Source organism: Phyllostomus discolor, chromosome 4 (genome assembly GCF_004126475.2).
Source record: "Phyllostomus discolor isolate MPI-MPIP mPhyDis1 chromosome 4, mPhyDis1.pri.v3, whole genome shotgun sequence".
Classification (NCBI taxonomy): domain Eukaryota; kingdom Metazoa; phylum Chordata; class Mammalia; order Chiroptera; family Phyllostomidae; genus Phyllostomus; species Phyllostomus discolor.
Genome location: NC_040906.2, coordinates 32,561,507 through 32,580,097, shown reverse-complemented (window position 1 = coordinate 32,580,097; position 18,591 = coordinate 32,561,507). Strand labels below are relative to the sequence as shown.

Genomic DNA, 18,591 nt, shown 5'->3' with positions numbered 1-18,591 from the left:
TGCTGCTCACACAGTACCAAGGGCTTTAAGTAAATGGTCTCATTTAATCTTCCATAGGACCCTGCAAGTTAGAAATTCCTATTTCTGTTTTACCGATGAGGAAGCTATAACTTGGAAGGGTTACATGCTTGATTCAAAGTCACTTGGCAAGTAAATTGCAGAGCTAGAATTCAAACTAAGTCTGTCTGACCCCAAACCTGAACTTTTAAGGTCTACATTCTACGACTTCCTAAGAGCCATCAAGAGTTGGCTCCAACTGTTTACTCAGGTTTAAAAAATTCAATAATTATGCCTATGTGAATGGTCCATAGAAAAATAATAGTTCCAATACAGAATTTCTGTTATCTGAATTTGGTACAACAAAGATCCGAAGTCAGCCATGTTGGTTCCAGACGTCTGCCTGAGCAGGAAACAAATGAGACAGGAGAGAGAGCGAGGCAGGTCCTCACAGGAAAGTGCATGAGCATCAGCAGAAGTACATTTATGCCACTTTGACCAGGTAGCTCGGGTGTTAGGTGAGATTAATATTTCCAGTGCAATTTAAATGCAGAAAAATTCATGTGCTAGAAAACTGGAAAAGAAATAGGTCAGAAATTTTGAACACTGGGGTTTGTTTTATGAAAGCCAGCTTTTGGAAACTTTAATTTTTAAATTACATAAAATTCTGTATTGTTTGAGAATTTCACAATGGCATGTGCTATTTTTAAAATGAAAAAAAAAATAAGAGTATAATTGAGTAATAACAAAATGCAGGGCTTTTAAAATGGGAGGATAGAAATAGAAGGTCATAGTCTGTGTTTGTTTCTATTCTGGTGAACCCTGAGAAATGTATCTGTTTGTCTCCTGTGGCTCACAATTTCTTGATTTCCAAGTTACTAATTTACTAAAGGCATACATATGGAATGGATAAATTTACCAAAATGAAAAAAAAAGTATCACAAATCACATCCTCATGTCAAGGGAACTTACTTAGGAAGCACTAAAGGAGGAACCACCCGAGAGCCCAAAATAAATTCCACTGATGCCTAGGGACAGCTGGACTAGTGGGGAGCAGACTGACTGGCTGGACCTAATAATCACACAAGAGGTGCAGTGTTACGATACCCAGATCCTTGTTGATAATGCGATGCTGTACAAATACCACTACCAAACATTTTCTTAAATTGGTATTCATTACAGTCACCTGTAATGGCTGTGAAAGGCTGTGTTTTCTTAGTATGTTTATCTCAAGATAAAATTACATTTTATTTCAGCTTTTATATTAATGTCACAGCACCCAACACATTCCTTAGCATGGTTACCGTGTCTTAATGAGAACCAGTGATAAGTAAGATACAGGAACCCAGGGGGACACCACCTGTTTGATGGAGGTGGTGTCAACTTCCGGATGTTGATTTTCTGAGGAAATAAACCTCTTTTGAGATTTAAAAAAGAAGAAGAAGACAGAACAACTTTTTTAGCATTCATCTTTGCACAATAGGTGAAGTTAGAGGGAGCAGTGATTTAAACACAGCAGCTGAGAACCGTATCATCACAGTGCACAAAAACCATAGCCATTGTGCAAGAAAAGCTACGCAGGTGGAGTCCAGGAAGAGGAGCTGTATACAGATACAAAACCAAGTCAGTTGCTGGCTGTCTTCTGGTCTGGGAGGGAGGATAAGCAAAACAGCACAAAGTGAAGAGGTGTATCTACTTGAATTTCCCAGGGGCTAACACTTTTCCTCATTACATCATGAAGAAAAACAAGGAGAGATATTTCTTTTAAGTGGTTGTGCCACAAATGAGGAAGAAAGCACACAGAGCTAGGCTGGTGCTGTGAACCCTTGCTCAGAAGAGGAATCAAAGGTCTGCAGTTACCTTCAACATACAATTACCCTATTCCATGCATGAATCTCTTATCACAAATATCACTGAAACACGAGATGAAAGGACCCCAGCTGGCTTCCCACAGTTGCATTGGTGGGATTGCTTCTTACAATGCAGTTTTTAACTCTATGAAACAGAATGTTCTCTTAGATAGACAAACTTCCCCATTATGTTGTTATGATAAGCAAAATGCTTAACTACCAAAAACTTTTCAGAAAAAAGAAGTGCACTGTGATGCACGTTCTGTGTAAGAGGAACAGCGTTATCTCACTGCTTTAAGTTCTGGCTTCCTTCTGCTTATCATGACTGCATATACCTTTTATGGTCCAATTCTGTACACAGTTTTGGAAAGTGTAAATGAAAACTTATTCTGAAAGTAAGATGGAAACTTACTTAAACCTATCAAAAATTTGTTTAGCAACTGATTACCATATGAGATCTACCTTAGAAGAAAGACTATGCTTAACCGAGGGTCCTGGGTGTCATTAAAAAATAAAAGTCCTCAGCAATCTTTAGGAGATTAGAGACTTTTAAGGCTCTAAAAAGCAGAAAGAAAAATCAAAAACAGAACTGGAAGTTACCAATAGGGCCTGCAGCTTTCCCCTCTGTTAGGACATGCTAAGGTTCTGTGAAGTCATTAAAGAATGATGATAATGTTAGATGCCCTGTTCAGGTAGATTAAACCATCTGATATCTCTGATAGAGCACATAGGAAGACATGTTAAAGTGGTGGAAATAATAATGTGGAGAGCAGAGCAAAAATAAAAAAGTTCTTGAGTTTCTGCTTTCTTGTTCTTTTTTGTGGAGGGTGGGGTAGTTTCAGAACAGATACTGAGTAGAAGTGTGTGTGTGTGTGTGTGTGTGTGTGTGTGTGTTAGAGCTAGAGGTGGTAGAAAAAAAGCAAAAACAGAGTTCTCTTTATTTTGTGATTAGCAGAAGAGGAGGGGTTCTGTTTGCTTGTTCCCTTTGCTTTGGGGCTCAGTATCTGTAAGATCTCTTCTCAGACAACCGAGGAGCCCATTTCTGCAGTTTTTGTAACTAGAATACAAGATTCTCCAGTGCATGTCATAATATACCAAGGTACAAAATGATAACTTGCATAATTTTTACAAATTTGTGTGATTTAGAACAGCATTCTTGTCCAGCTGGGGAAGAAAGCACTGAGACTTGAGTTAGCTGCAGACGAACGGGAAACTGGGATTTCTGTGTGAGCAACAACGGTGGTGCCATGACTGAACTTTAGAAGGAATGACAACTTTAAAGATATGAGGGACCGATAAGGGTGGGTGGGGTGGGCGGGATGGGAGAAGGGAGTCAGAGGGTACAAATGTCCAGTTACAAAGTAAGGAATGGGAGCGTGATGTACAGCACAGTGGCTGCACATCCCGGTGTTCAGCAATTTTCAACCTTCTTTATCTCGTGGCACACACGAACTAATTACTAAAATTCTGCAGCCTGTCAAAAATATACCATATTTTTTGCCGATCTGACAAAAACTTAGGTATAACTTTGATTCGTTCACACCAGACAGCTGTTGCTGCGTTGTCTGTTGTCACTTTTTATTTGACAATTGATCTCAGAGAAGAGAGGTCGGTGCCCCTGACTGAACAGTCAGGTACTGCATGTTTTAAAAGTTCTGGTGTCACCCTGGTTGAAAATCATTGCTATAGCTAATAATACTGTGTTGCACACTTGAAAGCTGCTGAGAGAGTGGATCATAAAGCTTTCGTCACAAGGAAAAAAATTCTGTAACTATGTATGGTGACAGATGTTCACTGGACTTACGGTGGTGACCACTGTGCTGTAAATGCCAACATCAAATGATTACATTGCACACCTGAAACTAATACAGTGTTGTACATCAATTATACCTCAATAAAAAAGAGGCTAAGACCATCTAAGTAGGATTGTTTGGTGATTTATCTTCAAACACACGCACACACACATTCACTATATGCAAGGTGCACTAGATAATAATGCTCAGATAATGATGACTTGAAAAACATCCCTATTTGTATGGACCTTATAATCCAATAGAAAATAAAGCATAAAGACTCAAAAAGTCTAATAAAAGCACAAAAGTCACAAGACCAAAATACTATGAAAGACAGTTTGCTATATTAGACAATTAATTATCAAATTAGTGCCCAGGCCAGAGCTTATTAAATAAACCTGGCTGTACCACTGAAATTATGTAGAAAAGTTTTCAAAAACTAGATGCTTCAGCTCTACCCCAGACCTCCTGGATTAAATTTCCAGGCAGGGCATGGAAGAATAAGGCGTATAAATTCAGAGAAGGGAGAAGGGTGGGGGGAAAGGAGACCTAGCACTTTGCAGTTCCTGAAACTCCCCAGATGATCCTGATGTGAACAGCTCAGCAGAATCAGCAGAGAAGTATTTGAGAATCGCTGCTGTGGGTCAGGATGGCACGACTAGCAGACATATTTTTATCAGTACATGCAGTGCATAAACCAAATGGGCTTTGAGTTGTGGCAGATTCTCAGTGTTAACTCACACTTCCTCCACCTCCACGATGAGGCTGAGAAACACTAGCCTGGAACATGAGAGGGAGATCACACAGTGAGGCTGAATGAATGGCTTCACGGAGGGGTAGCTTGCATTGAGTTTTAAAGTCAAGATCTTTCTTGCCCAACGTAGAGGAAGAGAAAATCTTGCCAGAGAAAAGGAAGAGCATATTTTCAGGAAAGTAAAACTGGGCTTGGAGCATGATGCACTGAAGAAGAAAGGGTTTGTGCAGGGGGCTGCGTGCGGGACTGCAGACAGGATCAGATTCCCTCCTAGGGTTCCACCGTGTTTTTATTGTGGAAAAATGCGAATATCAAGTTGACGGCTTTATAAATCTCAATTCAATAAACTCTATGTTACTTTTGTCTACTCAAGGCACTCAAAAAGCTTAGTTTCTTATTATTTTCATTATAATCTGCACATCTAGGATGCATTCTTGGCTGTGAATTTTTTGTTTCTTTTAAATATTCTTTAAAGAAGGTTCTAGGTCCTTTAGCCCACTTTATTCAACCCTTGTACTTAGTAGAGAAAAGCCAGGACTACAATGACCTGGTGTTGATGACATAAAGTGTTTGCCCACAAGATGCCTTTGTTCAGAATGCCAGAAAGAAAGAGTAAATTTCCAAGGTGATTATCACTGATACTGAAGATTTAAAAGTGTGGGCATATGCAAAGTGAACCAAATAGCAATATTACAGTTACCTGAGTGAGTGGTTCCTGGTAAGATCAGGCTGACGTTCCTGCAGAATTTCAAAGATATTGGGTTGGCGCAGAAATGCAACAATCTTGTCATTATAAGCTGAAAAATCAGAAAATATGAGATTAAAAAATATCTGTTATTAGTTCTCTACAGATAAATCCAAACTTTTAAAAATCTGTTTTTCTGGTTAATAGTCCTGCTCCTCAAAGTCTGGAGCCACAGCAGACACTGAAATGCCACTCTGTGTCTACCCTGCGACACGATGCTGGGTGTGCGCAAGCGCTCGCTGAACTCATTTGAGGAGCCATGTCTGTTGTCAAGTTGCAAGACGACAGCACTGAAATTCAGCTATTGTTCATGGAAGTCCCTGCTTATGCAAGTCAACTTCATCAGGAACTGTTAGAAATGGAAAACTGCCTTCTGATTAAATATCAGCCACGCGGAAAGGGAAAGATGCATAACAATCACCAAAATGCAACAGTCGCCGGCAGCTACTGCCACTGTGCAGACCATTTTCAGATTCTAAGTGGAAATAAATGCTATTAAGCCACATGTAGCGCTTACAAACCAACTGCGCCACACAACCAGCATCGTTGACTATGCTTACATAACATGTTAGAAGAAAAATTTAGAGCTCAGTCAAAGCTGCCTAATGTGCATAGAAATTTAAAAAGTTACTTAGAATTTATTAAGGGCTCTTTTAATACCTCTTTTGTCAAGAAAATTAGATTCATCTTGATTATATTTATTTATAATCAGAAATACAGAAAACTGTATTTGAACAATGATTAAAATTAAAAAAATAAAATAAATAAAAAAATACAGATATATTTAAACCACAGAACTGAGTGTTTGAATTCTCAAACGTTAGAAATCCTAGTTCGGTCAACACTCTTGGGTTCATAAATCTGATCAAGAAACATGCTGTCCTTAGGCTAACCAGTGATCAAACAAAAGAAACATAATTCTCTACACATTTGCTGGTTCACATTTGTATCATGCTGCTATACACATCCATTTTAGTTAAAAATACATAAAAATTTTAAAAAGGTTTTGCTAATATGGGATCCCATTGTCAAATTCAAAATGTCCCTACCTGCACATTTCAGCATATATCAAAAATAAACCACCTTGATAACTGAAATTTATCAATGGGTTCTTACATTCCATTCAGGTTTAGAGACCAGGTAACTTTTTGAACAAAAATCTTAAAGTACTTTAAAAATTGAACATGCCATGTTTCGTATCCTCTTACCAATGGCATAATAAACACAGACCATTTACTCTGACCCAAGATTTCTTCTTATGTAGTGGATGGCAAACTTCTTTAGGACATGGGCATTACATTACATTTCATGGTCAAAATTTTCTTTAAAAAAAAAAACAACAGTAAAAATGTTAAAGAAAAAAACAGACAAATGGAGAGCCGTCCGAATGTGCGATGGACCAGGGAGCCCCCACAGCCCCCCAGCCTGTGTCCACTCCGCACACCTCAGGGCCTCTGGGCTTGACAACCGACCTGCTCCAACTTCATCATTTCAGCAACAACTCAAGTTGTCCCACCTATCTGCCCACATTTGTTTGTTTTTATTGTATAATTTTGCTGCAAAATCTGCTATGAAAAGCCTTAGGAATGTGCCATCATTGCTTCCTTCTTTTTGTGAGGCCACTGCAGGCTCACACACCACTGAAATACTTAATCTGAAATCACCACATGATAGAGTTGTCTTAGCAAGTTGTTATTCTTTAACTTCAACAATCTAATGTAACAGGTCTACCCAGAAAAGGTGGACTAGTATTAAAAAATCTCTTCTTATAGGAGTTTATAAGACATAAGTACTTTAAGATTCAAACCAATTTCCTGGGGCTAAGAGAAGAGGTTCTCAGCACAGGGCCAAAGCAGCAGGCTGGCGATGGGGAAGGACCGCATGGAATGCATAGCACACGCTGACGTGCGGAGCCAAGATAAGGATTTCTGGACAGTGATGACATACCCACTGGAACCATGTCCTGGTACTGCGGCCTGCTGACGGTGTTGAACGTACTTGACGGCCTGGGAAGAACTGGTGGCCCTGCGTGTCGAGAATCTTCTCCTACCTGCAACACAAACATCACTTATGTTTTCCACCACGACCACGAGTGCTTTACATCAGCACCCGAGTCAGGTCTTTCAAAATACCTGACAACAAGCATCGGGAAGTTCCAACCAACCAGAGCAGATGCCAGCGGAGGAGCTCACACAGGATTCTCAAAAGCTCCACTTCACTTGCTGGACTGGGTCGGGGGAGGTGTTGGGGCACCCAGGCCCTGGACAGGGGCAGGGGCAGGGGCAGGGGCAGGGGCAGTGACTATCTGCCATGTGGTACAGGAGTAGTTCCATAGGCTTACAATTACTGGGGCTGTGGAAGTGAATAGCAGACCTGTTTGTCAGGAGTACCTTCTGCCTTGACAGAACACAGACCTGCAACAATACACTCCGAGGAAAGACCTGGGTGGTACGAAATACATCAGGGAAATACCAGGCTATACCTTCTTTAGGCCAAGGCAGGCCAAGGGACCCCCTGCCTCAGCAGAGAAGGGGTCAACGGGCAGCAGACTTCCCGTGGGTTTCTCAGTGGGTATACTATCTCCTTCGAAGCAATTTTTCTTGCCTTTGAGAGCACCCAGTACAACAGCCCATTCTGGTTTGAACCTCCCACACCAGGGAGCTAATCATAGCAGGTGTGGAGGAGCTAAATAGAGTTGCCTTGACCTGAATTATTTATGGTGACTATTATAGATTTAAAAACTCTTACCTACAAGAAGACAAACAAAAATATTCTGACCATAAGACTCTAACACTGCTTTAGCTTCTGTTTTAGCTTCCTCCCCCTCTCCCTATACTACAGAAATCTTTTAATATAGCAGTTGAACCATAGGATAAAAGAGTAAGAGCACAAAAGGCAAAATGACATATTGGATTCATAAGTTGGTACTTTTAGAATAGAGCTTCTACTTCCACTCATTCAAATCTTCATAACCATTTTACTGTATTGCATCAGGAAGGTGTTTGGTGAAGGTTTTTTCTAAAGGCCCTCCAAACTGGAAATGTCATCCCCACCCGACACTCCTTGCTTATCCTTCAAGAATGCTTGCACTCATTCAAAGTGTAGTTCACACAGGCCCTCTGTGGTGGAAACGTCCTTTCCCTTCACGCTGAGATTAAATGTGACTTCCCCGGGCTCCCCCAGCACCCAGTGTATGTTTCTAAGGCAGCTGCCACTAGTGACAGTTTATAAAGCATTTTTTCACCCGTATGTTTCATCTGTATTATGGTTAGTTTCATACATTCTCTCCTGAATAAGAACACACGCAGAAACATATGCTATTTATTTGTATCACTCACAACAAACACTGTGTTGCTACACTGCAGGTGCCCAGTACGTATCAATCTGTTGAATGGAAGATATACCAGAATTTCTACTACTTGGAGTATATGCTAAATGCGTAGAGTGGCTGGAAAGACTCATTTGTATCACTAAAAGTTTCTCATCCTGCTTTTTGCGAGTTGTTGGCTCTGAGGAATGAAGTCAGCCACTGTCTGGGGAGATCCAATCATTAACTACCTCTTGTTAGATTAGTCACAGAAGTTATCATCGCAATACACCTACATATACTTTCCCTCCTGTCAGTATGCTGTTCTGTGTCATCGTTTCCCAGAACAGCCAAAGGTCATCTCGCTGATACCCCGCTTCTTCAGACCAGCCCATCAGACAGTGGGCAACCCCTGAGAGATGTGCACACTGCTGCAGGACGTGCCTGCTTCCAATGGCTGTGCCAGGAAGCACGCCCCCCTCAGAGGTCAACTGCACCAGCCCCAGATGCTCAGTCTTTACCGGGTATCTCTCTTCCACTGCTCGGTTTCCATCGATACGATGAACTCTTTGTTCAAATTGTAATGTGTACCTTAGGATCCCTCTCCCACAACAGACTCCTGACTAGTAGATCTTGAAAACAGTTCAAGTTCTGAGGCAGAGGGCTTGAAAGAAAATGTACGTACAGCTATTAATCTCATGCGCATAGCCCTGACCAGACTGAACAGTCAGCTTCGTATTGTGAGGTCAAGGTAAGACAAGTGGCTGAAGTGCACTGGCCCCGGTGATGAAGTCAGGCAGGGCCCTACCTCTGCTACATGTCATGCGCACGGTCCAAAGGTGAGAGGTCTGTTCTCCTGTAAGGTGAATGCTGTTAGCATCACCCACTTCACCACCAGTGACAGCAGGTAAGGATTTATTAGGGGCTCATAAAACATACATATTTTTGTGAATACCTCATCCTGCAGGTTTATATATCATTTTTATGTGGGCTTCTTGGGTACACTCTTCTGTGTTTGCACTTACAACCAGCAAACACACGTGGTGCATTAGAGCAAGTGTGTAAATGACGAGGGGAAATTCCAGGAGTGGGATTTTGACATATCAAATTCAGTTATTTATTGCAGTCATAATTTTTCTTATAATAGGAGCTACAAAAATATTTGACCTACCAAATAATACTGAAAATATCATATGCACATAGATGTGTAAAGGGCATGCAGGAAAAGAATCTTAATGAAATATGTCTAAGGGAATTATTAGGAACAATGCACATTAAGTGATTATATATATTCAAAGCATAACACCATATAAGGAAACAACCTTGACCTAAAATGTTTTTTTTTTCTTTATTTGAGCCTTTAAAGAAAAAGAGAAACAGCAATCTTTCTTTTTTTTCCTTACGTTTTCTTGTTGGTGTTGCTGTTGTTGTTAGGCTATTAGAGAGCCCTCATGTGGTTACCACGGGTAACTGCAATCTAGCCACATAGAGCACAATAGAGGTTTTAGTAATTTTTCATTAAATTTAGTTAATTCCACCTGCTTTTCTTTGGGCACTCAGAGTACATAACTCAGCTTTCAGATATACCCTAATTTCAAAGAATACTACTGAGAATACCACAATCCTACAGCCTTGGCCCAAGATTCAATCTAATCCAGCAAGCCTCCCTTCAGAAACCTCCCTGTATTTTACCGAATTTTAGCCCACTAAAAGTTACATGTGTTTCTTCCTGTGAACCTGCCATGAGGTGTGCAAAGGGGCTCATCATCCCCTCTTAAACATTTTATTACATCATGACTTCTCTCTCGCCATCCTCTGACTTTAAGAAAATCTCGTTTCTTCCATCTTTCCTCATATATCCTGCCTTTTAAATTTGCCATTTATGCTACGTGTGTTTCCAAAGAGGTCCTGTCAACCTTCCAGCACTTCCCAGTCTCTACATCCAACTAGAAAAACCAAACCATAACGAACAGCCAGCACAGTCCCACACCCCCCCATCCCTGCAGCTTCCGGCAGCCACAGGTGAGCAGCCCGGCAGGCCCGTGACTCACCTCGCCTGCGCTGTGGCTGCGCTGCCTCGTCAGGTGCTGCCGATGGACCAGCGCGCTCGTGGGTCGACTGCTCTGAAGTGGGAGCCGGGGGTCGATGAAAGTGGTGGTGCGGGAGTTGTGGTCCACAAAAAATGCCTAGGGAACAATGCACTCAGTGGTCAATGGATGTCACACACTTGTCTTAGCGGACCTGTCATTGCACACATTCAGGAAAAGGTCCGCTGCTGAGTAACAATCTTAGCTGCATATTCTCCTAATTTTAAGTCTTTGGGGGAATTTCTCCTTACCCCCCAGGAAAGATCAAGACAGAAAAAGCCATGCTTAAACTGAATCCAGAATGAAGAGAGCACAAAGGAACATTATCTTGGTTTTTAGGAAATACTCTTAAGAGATAGTCATCAAAGATATGATCTCAGAAGTCATATGAGTGGCAGTTCAGGTGTCTCTTAACTGATGTTCTTTAAGCTCTTACTGCTATCCAAAATTATTCCAAAGTCTTGACCACCTGACCCTTCAAACATCATTGGCTTCTTTTCTCTTCCTTCTCCTGGGCAGTCAGTCGGCCACCAAATCCTCCCCATTATCCCAATGTGGTGTCTCGTCCTTACTCCCCATCCCAGCCTGCCTTCCACCCCATTACTTCAGGGCTTTCTCTTATGCACCTAAGTATTAACAGCTTCTCACAGATTGTCCCACATCTCTACCCTTACCCATTTAACTGACACCTCAGTACCAGAATTATTCTTTCTACATGCTTTGATTACATCACTGCTCCAAACCAAAGCCTCTACTGGCTTCCCATTATCTATAGAAAAAACATTCCACTCTTAGGTCAATTTTCCAAGACTTTAAAATCCCCTTCCTTGTTGCCTTCCAGTTTAGTCCTCAATCATGCATTCATACAAATTTTATCAGCTACAATGACTCTGGCCAAGACACTTACATGCTCTCTATAGGTTTCTTATATAAACATGTCTCCTCATTGACAATAACCATTTCTTCCCCCGTCATGTAATAACATAAAGGAAACCATGTCTGTTGTGTTTACTGCAAAATCCCTGGTGACATGAAATCATGAATGAGAATAAGCCACTTCCCTCTGACTTTCAGTAAGGATTGCATACAATGTAGAGAAGCCTTCTTTCTATTTCTTTTTATTTAATCCTAAAGCTCTACACAAGGGCTATTTATCATTATCTTTAGAGTTCAATGGTATAAGTTTTCAAAGTAAAATTCACTGAAGGAAATAATGAAGCCCATGATCTCAAGGACAATTAGAAAATACAAGTTTTCCATGATCAGATAAAGTTAATTAGGCCATCAAAGATAAAAGGGACTAATAGGAGAGCCAGGAGACTCATTACTTATAACTCGAGTGTCAGGCACATGATACAGGCCAAGGAGCTAAGAAAAACAGAACTGACTTCTCAAACCAGTGGAGCTCAGTTTACAAAAAGTCCCTTAAACACTAGGAATGACTACATCTAGGCAAATCCCAGGTGCAGATGGTGCATTTATGCCTATCACAAAGAACCCCCTCCCGTTATGAAACAAAATGTTTCTGCATATACGTAATCAGAAAATGGGGAAAATAATTTGTAGGTAGTTTTTCCATTTGGGAACCCAAATGGAAAACATGACTTCTCTGTAAAGAAGTACCTTTAAGCAGTAGATGCACTAGAAAACAAAGCAGAGAAATAGACAGAATGGGAATTCTTGCCAGTGCTTTCTCTCAATATCCGATTTCCAGGAAACAAAGGCTGGATAAATGGAAGTCTTGTAGGAGATGGTGTTGCCAGTTTCATATCCCCAGGGAAAGCTCTTTTTATCCTAACCTGTCAGGTGGAACACCTTTCTTCTCTGGTCTCATGAAAACACACACCAAAGATAAACCTTACACAAGCTTGTATTGGCAGACGGGCCCAAATGTCACAACTGGTCCCCAGTTGATTTGGGTTTCTAATACACTTGCATATTATTTCTACCACTATACAAAATGTCATAAAATAAGAACTAAATTATTTTTTACAAATGGACGCTTCTAACTAATAAGTATTATAGTCAACTATATATTTACTTTATGTAAATTTAGATTAAGCTTTTAGTACTAAAACGATAACATAAACCATGTTGTTTAAGGGAAAACTATAAGGAGTACTAAAACAGAATTGCCTATTTACTCTACCTAATTTCTCGGGAATGTTTTGAAGGAGTGGGTGGGTGTTTAGAGGTAACCATGATGCACTTGTAATTATAAGGACAAATGGGTGTGCACCATCTAGGTCAGTTGTGATTCACATGCAATGTCACAGTCTAATTTGACGTTAAGAGGCTTGTCTGAAATCCATTCTCTAAGGAATTGCCTTGTAAATGCCTTGAGGGCAGGGACTCTTTCTTACTCACTCTGTTATCACCAGTAGTTTTTAGGGCTGCATCTCAGAGAGTGCTCAGTAAATAATAAATTGCCAAAAAATTCTAATATGTGGACTCCTGACCAAAATACAGAAAGACAACTCACACTGAATCAATCAAGTATTAAAAGTCATGTTCTTTTACTAAGTATAAGATACTTGACGGTTTGAAAGAAATACATGAGGGCGTATGTGTGTGCTGAGTGAAAAGGGTAAAGAGCTAAAGACTATAAAACCACAAATGAGATAGAAGGTTTTACAACCTCTCATTGCAGACATGAATCAATTACCAAGCTTAAACCTGAGACGTGGAAAGCAAAGTACTGATTAAATGCTTGGGCTCTGGGAAGACAAGTCTGCTTCTGAGCTCTGGCTCCACCCCTTACTTACAGGTATAACCTTAGGCAAAACTTAACTTTTTTTAAACAGCAATTTCTTGTCTGTTATATGGGGATTAAAAACACCTACATCAAAGAAAGGTTACATAAAATGGTTCATATACACTTTTGAAGATACTGCCTGTAATCCCTAATGTGAGTTACTATTTTTATTACTAATAATAGTTTTAACTTTTAAGATATTTTTCTAAGGATCATGTTTCTTGCTATAGTCCTTATAGAAGGCTCAAAAAAATGAAGAAGCAGTGAAACTAGACTTCCCAAGCTCCTTGTAGGTATGTGTTACCCAGATGGGGTTGTGGGTAATGAGATATAAACAGTGTCACATGGTTATTCTAGAAACCCCCCTTATTCAAGGCAATTTTATAAGGTCCTGCTTCTGTCCCTTATACATTCTGCTCCCTGAAACAAGGATGTAATTGCCGGTGCTCCAGCAGCCAGGTTGAACCATGAAGATGAAGCATGGCTGAGCAAAAATCTAGAAGGAGCCTGGGCTCTCACTACACGAGGAACCACCTTAAAAGTCCTAGGCTTTCTATCTCTGAACTTCTGGATGCAACAGAATAAAATCCTGTGTATTAAACCTCATATGGGTCTCTGTTACAACCCAAACCCTAACTGATACACTGAAGCCTCAGCACTGCAGAGGAAATGCGGTCTTCCTAAAACGGAAAGCATAGAAGAACACATAAGCCAGCAACTACCATAGTAAGTAAGGATTTCCATTATTTGATAAATGATGCTATCTCATTATTATTCACTTTTAACACCGTTCGGTAACAGCTCCAGATTTAGGTGATACGCATATTTGGGAACCTATAGCTGGGATCTGAACCCGTCTTTCTGTCTGACTCCAAAGCCCAATGAGCTGCACCTATTTCCCCTCTCTCTCCTTTTCTTGTATCTTCTCTTTCCATTCTGCTTTCCACCCTCCGTCTTCTCTTTTTTATGTTCCTCTTACTCCCTTGACACCTCATAGTACTTCATTTTAGAAAAGCACTGAAGTATTTTTGGAATTAGGCAGACAATAAGAGCCACTCACAGCACTGGGCCTTACTACAGTTTCAACACTGAAAAGGCTGCTACTGAGCCAGACAGCAAACTGTGTCCACTCCGCACGATTCAGCTGCTAACCTGCTGGAGGCATGGCTGTGGGTGGGGGGTAGGTGCCGTTCGTATCCCAGAGGGGGTCAGTCTCAGAGTCAAGTGGAATGTGTATATTGTTGACACATGCTTGTTAAGTCTGCCAAGTACTTGGGAGAAAGGTCTCGATTGAGACCTCTATCAAAATCACATAGCTAGAGAACTAACAGAATGCGGCGCAAAGGAGCAACACCTCGGCCAGCATTTTGGCTTTGTTCCGCCCACCGTGTGACCTTACACAGGTGTCCTTGGCACTCTGCTTCATCCAAATAAAGGGAACTATTCAGGTCACCGATATGTTGTTGAAAATATATTCTACTTTAAAGTGGAGAGAAAAGCCATCGAGAAATTACTGTGCAAATTTTAGGCCTGCCACTTCTATTTCTGACACACAAACCAATTACATCGGGAAAGTAGATCGCTTTCCCACAGGATGTTCTAACTAGTTCAAGCCAGTAACGAAGCTGGCCGCGTCCTTTTTATTTCTTTCCCCAATTTGGGTCACATTCTATGTCACTATTATTTAATAGCCCGACTTTATTTATGAAAGTATCTAACATGTATTAATAACAGCATGTGGAGAATGTAGACTTTCACAATAAAACCGACTGTATGGAAAGAAAGAGTCTTTTTCAGATTAGCCCCTAGCAAATTTTGTTGTTCAAAATCTGAACAACATAGATTCCCTACTGTAAACTTTCACTAAGGAAGTCCACTCAAGCTTCACAGTGCTGGACCAACTAAGACTAACGACACAGTTAAAAACTAAAAGGAATGCAAATACACAAACTTAAATCTCATTTTAAAAACTTCTACCCTTTCACTGCTTCCGGGCATGATCACAGTCAGGAAATACAGGCTGGTGGGAGCCAAGTGGTATTTTAGTGAGGCCAAACAAAATACATGGCTCTCTTTACACAATTCTTTTTTTTTTAAAGCTTCTATTATTTTAAGGAAAAGAAAAAAAGCCCATCAATATTTGTGAAGAAATACCAGCCTCAAGCTCAACAAATCTAAGTTACAGAAGTTTGAAATTTTTTCCAGTTAACATTCTGCCAAACCAGAAATCCATCATAAAAGACCATGTAAACAAAATAAAACAAAAAGCACTTGTAACTATGCTACAGAAGGACTGAACATCAGTTCTTCTATCTTTCCTTCTCTAAAGAGCTATGGAGACAATGAAAGAACAACAACTTTTAAGTTAGAAATACTGAGTAATGAATCTGTTCTAACTTGTGGCATTTCAACTTGACAAAGTCTTAGAAACATTCAAAAAAAGTTAAATGCAATCTAATTTTTATAAACATCATATTTACTCACACATTGTCTCCCTTCCAAAATATAAGTTTCTTCTCAGCTCCTGGATCTCTGCAAACTGTATCCCTAAGCATAAAGAATTACATGCTACTATATACTCTGTATGATATCCCAAACAGAACTCCATTACCAATAATAGAGATGAAAAAGGCTTAATGATACATACAGTTTATTATAAGTAAAAAATAGTCATGCTAACTAACATTTTCCACCACTTGGTTCATTTGAAGAGTAAGTGGTCCCAAATATTTCATGATATCTGAATCAGTCACAATAAAGTTAAAGAACGTTGCTATGGCACTGCTATGGTCAGAGAGCTAAAGTTGCTAGGAGAGAAAACAGGATTCGTGGCACTTAAGCTAGGGTTCTGGAAACAGCCAGTTGCTTAGTAGATGTTGATACATGCACTATCTACCAACACTTGAGAGGTAAAAAATGGTAGCTAAAGGAGAGATAGTTTATGTGTTGGGAGTGGAGGTGCTTAGGTGTTGGCAATACTACAGGAGAGCCAGAGATATGCTGGAGATAGCTTATACAGGCTGGTGAGCAAGTTTAAGGTATTCTGTGGGCTGGTTGACAATGATGTTGGCTGCCTGAAACTGGCTGTGGTGGAAGAATTTACACCAGGGAAAATAGCAAATGCTGCGATTAGCCCTCCACACCTACCCTGGAAAGCTGGCTGTTAAATGTTTACCAGCACATCATTACAGAAGACTAACAATGGAGTTCTCCAAATCAGCCCATTTTAGGTAGAGTAGAAGAACGCCATTGCCATGAAATGTTAAAATAGCATATTATATGAAGAAAAAGATCCACTACAAGTCATGACGACAATTGTTTAAAAATAAAAGGCAAAGGCCATCTCCATATTTGGGCAATTCCTTCAACATTCTATAGGTCTAGCATTTTACTCAGAAATATATTTACAAAACCAATTTCTGCTCTAATCTCTCAATCAAAAAGGTACACTGCCCTGGAAGATTCTTTTCCTTTGCCTTCTATGTGTATTTATGGGGGTTATCATTTATTTAACACCCCTTTAGTCCCTTACAATGAGCAAGAGATTGTCTAAAAACCATGTGTTATGTATACATTTAGAGTTTAATTCCACCTACACCTGGGTTCCCATGTAACTTGAGGTGATTAAATCAGTTAACCATCACAAAGAGAGATTGGTTGTTTCAAAGAAATTGAAGAGATGTGTCAAAAAACAACAAATACAGTGGTTAAATTGCAAAAAAAAAAAAGCAACCATATTTTTCTAAGAGCTGAACTTATCCTGCTGACACTGTGGGTATTCACTTGAGACCTCATGATATTCAGTGGCATTTTACTCATGGAGATGAACCTGACTCACTAAATTGTGGCCATCAGCTTCACGCGGGAGAAACCAGAGTCTATGTCATCACTGGGGCAACTTGTGCAGCCACATGGGCTATTCGGGTCTGGAAAAATAAGAATCCTCACGTAGGCTCAGACTGTGGTCACTTTCACTGTACAAATATTTGTTCTCTTCTAAAAATCTATCCGCATAACCATAACTGCTACTTGTCATGTCCATCAGAGTTTGGTATTTGGACCATTCTGACATATCCAGTCACAAACTCCTAGAGTTACAACACTTGGACATAGATACAGATGCCAATTTAGCTGGAATTATTTTTTTTGTAGGGTCAAAACGTAAGGAACTATGGGAAAGGATACTTCATTTTAAAAGAAGATGGTTACCATTTGACATTTTTGTTTAAAAAGAAAACATGAAGTCTATAATATTTATCATTTCTAAGCTCACTGTTTCTTAGTATTTCAATTTAGGCCCAAGTAGAATGATTTGGGGAAAAAATACCTTGTATTAATCTGTTTGTGAGTACAAAACAAAGAGGCAGGAGAGAAGGAAAGTTAATCTGTATTTAAAAGGGAAATCAGCCCTGGCTGGTGTAGCTCAGTAAATTGAACATTGGCCTGAGAACCAAAGGGTCACTGGTTCAATTCCTTGTTAGGGCACATGCCTGGGTTGCAGGCCAGGTCCCCAGTTGGGGGCATGCAAGAGGCAACCACACATTGATGTTTCTCTCCATCTCTCCCTCCCTTCCCCTCTCTCTAAAAATAAATAAATAAAGTCTTTAAAAAGAAATAAAAGGGAAATAAAATATAACACTTTTTCTAAAAAAATTAAACCAAATGATAAACCCATTATGTGAACTTAAAAAAAATAAACTTTATAGTATTTTTCTAATGATCCATTTTTGCATCATTCTCTCGGTTATCCATAACTCTCTATAATGGACATTCCACTGATTTTATTTCATTGATATGGGTCTGTGATGATTAATTTTATGTGCCAACTTTCCTGGGCCATGGAGTGAACAGACACTTGGCCAAACATGATTCTAGGTGTGTCTGTGATAGGTGGTTAGGATTAATATTTGAATCAGTAGACTAGTTAAGCAAACTGCCCTCCCTAATGTGCATAGGCCTCATCCAATCAGTTGAAGACCTGAATAAAACCAAAAGGCTGAGCAGAGGGAACTCCTTTGGCCCAAATGTTTGAATTGGGACATTGCAGTTTTGTGACATTCAGGCTCAGGCTGAAACGTGGTTTCTTCTTGGGCCTGGAGCCTGCCTGCTTTGGATCAAAAGTTATACCATCAGCTGGTGTGTGTGTAGCTAGTACAGTCTCTTGAAATTTGCCCGTAACTTCTTCATGGGAATCAAACACACCCACCTGATGTGTTCCTATTGCCACACCTCTTTGTTGGATGTTTTTCCATAATCTCTTTTTATCAAAATCCTACTCATCCTTCAAAGTTCAGTTCAAATCC

At 40.1% G+C, this 18,591-nt stretch overlaps 1 protein-coding gene across 3 annotated transcripts in view; it reads right to left on the bottom strand.

The window, feature by feature from the left end:
- HECW2 (HECT, C2 and WW domain containing E3 ubiquitin protein ligase 2) overlaps positions 1 to 18,591 on the bottom strand; it is a 353,554-nt gene that overhangs the window by 68,863 nt on the left and 266,100 nt on the right. For all 3 annotated transcript variants that reach the window (XM_028508950.1, XM_028508951.2, XM_036023148.1), the window contains 3 exons: positions 10,498 to 10,632; positions 7,087 to 7,189; positions 5,095 to 5,191 (listed from right to left, as the gene is read on the bottom strand). In XM_028508950.1, the coding sequence (XP_028364751.1) occupies positions 5,095 to 5,191; positions 7,087 to 7,189; positions 10,498 to 10,632 (335 nt within the window). The remainder of the gene's footprint in view (positions 1 to 5,094; positions 5,192 to 7,086; positions 7,190 to 10,497; positions 10,633 to 18,591) is intronic.